The 5,745-nt window shown below is 35.0% G+C and overlaps 2 protein-coding genes across 2 annotated transcripts in view; one reads left to right on the top strand and one right to left on the bottom strand.

Moving 5' to 3' along the window:
- Positions 1-758: 758 nt before the first annotated feature.
- LOC111391920 (aluminum-activated malate transporter 10-like) lies at positions 759-3,159 on the top strand. The gene is made up of 6 exons (XM_023017208.1): positions 759-1,250; positions 1,343-1,483; positions 1,662-1,934; positions 2,036-2,154; positions 2,253-2,396; positions 2,507-3,159. The coding sequence occupies exons 1-6, from the start codon at positions 908-910 to the stop codon at positions 2,981-2,983; spliced, it is 1,497 nt and encodes a 498-aa protein (XP_022872976.1). The 5' UTR covers positions 759-907; the 3' UTR covers positions 2,984-3,159.
- Positions 3,160-5,052: 1,893 nt separating this feature from the next.
- Positions 5,053-5,745, bottom strand: part of LOC111390639 (DNA-directed RNA polymerase III subunit RPC10-like) — a 6,039-nt gene continuing 5,346 nt past the window's right edge. Inside the window, exon 4 of the mRNA XM_023015704.1 lies at positions 5,053-5,393. Coding sequence (XP_022871472.1) covers positions 5,263-5,393 — 131 coding nt within the window. The 3' untranslated portion in view covers positions 5,053-5,262. The remainder of the gene's footprint in view (positions 5,394-5,745) is intronic.

Below are 5,745 nucleotides of genomic sequence, written 5' to 3'. Positions count from 1 at the left end.
AATCGACTATGAGACAACAACCATTGAGAAGGCTACCACCAACTGAGATCGAGACCAAACCCATTATTGATTCATTGAGCAAAATCTAGCTAGGCATATAATTAAGCATTGGAGTGTGGAGTGATGTTATACTACATCAAAATTTTATTTTATACTTCATTTAAGTTTTTTATTTGACTTTAACACTTGCAAAAGGTAAATGTAATCTAATTCAAATTGATTATCATGAAATCATAAATAAGTTATCATATTTCCCTTTGGCTTATGGTTTAAGAAGAACATAAATAGCTTTATGGTCGAGCTCCCCATCAAAGTTCTAAAATAATTTGATATGCAGACAGTGCTTCTCCAAAGTTTGTGGTATGTGTATACGCACAAAGATATATATATATATATATATATATATATATATAGAGAGAGAGAGAGAGAGAGAGAGAGAGAGAGAGAGAGAGATCTTGGATATTATATGAATTCTTGTGAAAGAGGCAAACTAATGATGTTATGGTTTTAGGTAATGTAGATGTCACTGTTGGATTTTAGGTCATGTGTATATGCTCTATCTGATCTCTTATTAAAGCCATTGGTGACATAAAGAAATACAAAATCTTGAGGTCAAGCTTACCTACCAAAAATACTTTCTTTCCTGTACAATACGATCATCCGAATGTACAAATATTTTATAAAATCCAAGCAACCTGAGACGGCCATATATATATGTGCTTGACTAAAAACTAATCATGTACAACAACCTAGCCAAAGACACACTTTGATTGTGATTGAATTCTGCATAAGACAACACATCAACTGTATTCAGCTATTGCTTTCATAAGCTACCTAGCATAAATAATCATACTACTTAGCAGTTCACCTAGTCAAGGTTGTTTTTGAGTTGTCTGATTCCATAAAGATGGTCAAGGAAAGCAAACAGTCTGGAGGATTGGAATGGAGGGTTAACGTCCCGAATGAAAATACTTCTAAAGTTTTAGTGCCAGAGTCGAAGCCTCAAATCCGAGTTTTCAATGGATTACGAGGTTTAATTGTGGTGTTCGTGTCAAGAATTTCTAAGTTTCTTGGAAAGGCTTGGAGTTTAGCCGTTAGAGAGCCTAAGAAAGCTATTCATGGCCTTAAAGTAGGGATGGCTCTTTCTATCGTCTCTCTCTTCTATTACATGAGGCCTTTGTATAATGGAGTCGGAGGGAATGCCATGTGGGCTGTTATGACTGTAGTTGTCGTATTTGAATACACTGTGGGTAAGTATTCAAAATGTTTTTGGCACACGGTATTAGATTATATTGGACATGACGAAGTACAAGGTTTTAACTATTTTTCCTTGATAATGCAGGGGCTACACTCTGTAAATGTGTGAATAGAGCTACTGGAACTTTATTGGCTGGAGCATTAGGACTCGGCATTCATTGGATTGCAAATCAGTCGGGAGAAAAATTCGAACCCATAATTCTACAAGTATCGGTTTTCCTCTTAGGTAGGTCGAATTTTTCTTGTCTGGTCCTTTTCAGCATTTGTTTTTTCCAATCAGAGAATAATCTGCAGTAAGTTTTAATTCCCGCAGGCATCAGAACACGAAAATATGTAGAAAAATTAAAGGACATCTATATATTATAGTTAAACTGTTACTGAGAAATCATTTATTTTGCTTGCAGCTGCTGCCGCAACCTTTTCTCGATTCATCCCAACTATAAAAGCACGATTCGACTATGGAGCTCTGATCTTTATCCTCACCTTTAGCTTTGTGTCAGTATCGGGCTATCGTGTGGATAAATTGTTCGAACTGGCTCATCATAGATTATCTACAATTGCCATAGGAACCTCCCTTTGCATCATTATAACCATGATTTTCTGTCCTGTATGGGCAGGAAATGAACTTCACTGTCTTATCACAAACAACATGGAAAAAATTGCTGCTTCTTTAAATGGTAAGACAGGAAAAAAGAAAAATCGCATATGAACAATGATTATAACACGTTGATTTACTAAAAAATAGAAAATAATAATATGTTATGTTCGTTAACCTCAGGATGTGTCGTAGAATACTTCGGCATCAGTGAAAATGTAAATGCCAATGGTGAAGATTCAGACAAAGTATTACAAGGTTACAAATGTGTGCTTAATTCAAAGACTGCTGAAGAAGCTATGGTATATTTCTGATTCATACAAAAATTTCTTGCTAAAACTTCAACAGTTCGTCTAATTTTCGAGTATTTTACTCAAGTATTAACTCTGCATCTCCACAGGCTAATTTTGCTGGGTGGGAGCCTGCACATGGGAACTTCAATTTTCGCCATCCATGGAACGAGTACCTAAAAGTTGGGGCTTTGCTGCGTAAATGTGCTTACTGCATTGAGACTCTTAATGTTAGCACAAACTCAGATACAGAGGTAATTAATACTGTCGTATCCAGAGCTGTACAATATGCTTTACCAAACAATCAAACAATGCGTTAGTTTTTTCGTCTTCTACAATATCCTGTTTTTCGGTTTTTTTGCAGGCGCCCAATACCCTAAAGAAACTTTTCAGCAAGTATTGCATAAGATTAAGCTCTAGTTCCTCGGATGTGTTAAAAGAATTGGCAGTTATTATGAATACTATGACAAAATCGATAAAGATTGATCTCATGGTACATGAGATGAACAATGCAGTACAAGAACTTCAAGGCGCCCTGAAATCCCTGTCCGAACAACCTATTATTGGAGACTCCAAACATAGCACAGAAGAGGGAGACGAAAGTTCTACCATAGTACCTCTCATGGAGATTGTTCCAATAGTTTCCATGTCCACATTGCTGATAGAAGTTGCTTCAAGAATTGAAAAGAGTGTGGAAGCCGTAAATGAACTTGCCAACAAAGCCGAATTTGAAGAAGACAGTACAAAGAAGTCGAAACAAAGCCAAAACCAACAGAATCCAAAGCAGCCTAGTCAAGGAAACCAGGAAGATACGACAATGAAGACCCTTCAGAAGGTCTGAGTTATCATTATTAGTGGTTCGTGGTTGTTTTTTAGCTTTGCAACTTCAGATACTGTACAGTAAAAAGGACAAACTATTCTGAAGAAACTTTCAGAAAGTTGGGCTAATTATATATCGATTGTACTAATTAGCATCAAGAAAACGATGGGGAGGGGGATTCTCTTGTTCGGTAGAAATCATAATGTTCCAAATATAGATGAGCGCTTATGACCACCAAGCCAATTTTACTAGAAATTTACTTCAATGCATTATGCAGTTCAGAATATCTGGATAAATGAATCGTGTTATCAATTTATCCTGTAGACAATTACAGAAATAAGATACAGTAATTTCTCAATTCCAGGATAGTAGACCGTCATCAAATTAGAAATCCAGACTACAACATGGCAATATAGATGTGGAAGGAGAGGTGGTTGGGTTCTGTTGCGAGTATGGCCATACAAGATTTTGAGTTCTGAGACAAGATCAGATTTTATATAAGAGAACATTTCAAAGGCAACAGAAATTCAAACAAGAAGATAAATATAGACAAGGAAATAACAGAAAATAAAGCACAATTAATGATTAAAATGGAAACAAGAAGAATCAAATAGCAGCTTTTTTCAATGTATAATTTATCATCACTTTTTCTGCATGCACTTGAAAGAAGGCCAGCCTTTTTTAAATCGTGATCGATTTAGTAGAAATTAAAAACCTACAAAGAATCAATCGGAGCCTGCACTTCTGCAAATTTTGATCAATTTCGGTAAACCCCCCAAAGAAGAGGAAATTACTTGAAATGTCCACTTTCACATGTTCATTTGCAAAAATGTCCACTTTCACGAATTTTTGCAAAAATGTCCATTTTGGACCAAAATATCCCTGTGAACAATTTATGATTCCACACAGAGACAAGAGATGGACATTTTTGCAAAAAATTTATTGGTCATTAAAATTTTGACACATAATACGTCATATTTATTTCAAAAGTACACATGTCAAATCACAATTAATGCTATTTTTCTCATTGACACAGAAACGTCGAGAATTACATTTCAAGTGCAGAAAAATGTCATGTTCAAAATGAAATGTCATTCTAGATATTTAAAATGTCAAGAATATTTAATATTGTGATTTGACATTGTGTATTTTTAAAATATAAATGGGATTCAAATATCGAGAATGCCATTTGAAATATCGATAATATCATTTTGATGTAGCTTCGCATGGAATCTACTTCTCAAAATTCGCAACAAATTGAAAAAATAAATAAATTGCTTTTTTTTTTTTCATTAAGGACATAATAGATAGTTTAGTGCTAAATTTAAAAAGTGGACATTTTTCAATTGTCACCCATGAAATTAGACATTTTAGAAAATACCCCCACAAAGAATTAATCAAGACCTGCATTTCTGCAAATTGATCAAATTAATCAGATCCTGCATTTCTGCTTATTTTGATCAATTTCAGTAAAATCCCACAAAGAATTAATCAAAGCCTGCATTTTTTTTCCAAAATTTGATCAATTTCAGCAAAAATCCACAAAGAATTAATCAAGCAAATGGGCACATTTCACTGTTACCCGAGATTAATAAATTTAGTTACGATCAATGGTGTTTTTGTTTATAAAGGTTGCGTCTTCATGTCAAGATTGTTGATAAGGCAATGGTATCGATCGCAATTATTGTATTTAAGAGTTCAATGAACGAGTCGGCAGATAATTTAGATTATTAACTCAATAGTTGCTGTATGAAGGAATTTTAGCTGATGTTCATGACACAATTCCCTTGTTCTTGTCAATATGGATCATCCAAATAAGTTTCATCATCTTTGTTTTGCATTTGCTCATCCTTATTCTGAAATCTCGGTGCAGATGTTTTTGTTGATCGTAAATGTCAATCCACAAGATAGCCTTTCGACACCCTCGAGCGTAAGAGGGCGCCAGGGTGGAGATGAAGATAAGAAGAAGACTCTTTAACATGATCTCCAAGCTTTTCACATCCGAGAGCCAGAGGCAATGAGATCTTTTGCCTGTTTCTCGTACCTTGTTTAGGAATTACATGCCCCAACTGTTAGTTTAGACAACTTCATAGTCAAAACCCGCCATTCATTAACAGCGACATGAAATGTGACAATATTTTCGTTACATTTCAAAAACAAAATTGTGCTTTCTCCAGTAGTATTCTGGAAACTGATGAATTAAACGCAATGTTTTAAACCAGATTACATAGCAAAAGGTTTTATTGGAACCAAACCAAATCTATAGAGCTTAGAGCCTATAAGCTTGCAAAGTAAGAGCTCTATTCCTCACGCCAATGATTTCGGCAAGTCTCCCTCTTGCATATGTAAAATGTTGTCATTGGTTCATCTGCCGACCGAATTTGCACTTGGTAGAAAGCAGCTTTTCCATAGTTGCATGCAGGACATGTTGCTGCACATAGAATTAACTCTAATTACCCTCCAAGTCTATCCAGCAGGATCAAGAATAATGTAAGTATATAATTTGCTATATTGCAACGTCAGTAATTTCATGCATCAACCCAGAAAAGTAGAAGAAGTACGCACCATGTCCACTGCTAACTGCTACCTAAACTAAAAAATTATATAATTTTTTATAAACTATAACCTTAATGAAATTGCTCACCATGTAAGCGTGTATTATTTTATTAGCAGTGCCTTCAAAACTAAGGTCTACCTTGCATTGTGGAATTGCAATTGTGAACATAATATGTGAGACATGAAACCCTAAAATCATTGTCTACTTAAACCTTCATTTTATGCAC

This window comes from Olea europaea, chromosome 3 (genome assembly GCF_002742605.1).
Source record: "Olea europaea var. sylvestris chromosome 3, O_europaea_v1, whole genome shotgun sequence".
Classification (NCBI taxonomy): Eukaryota; Viridiplantae; Streptophyta; class Magnoliopsida; order Lamiales; family Oleaceae; genus Olea; species Olea europaea.
This window is presented reverse-complemented; position numbering and strand designations above follow the sequence as displayed.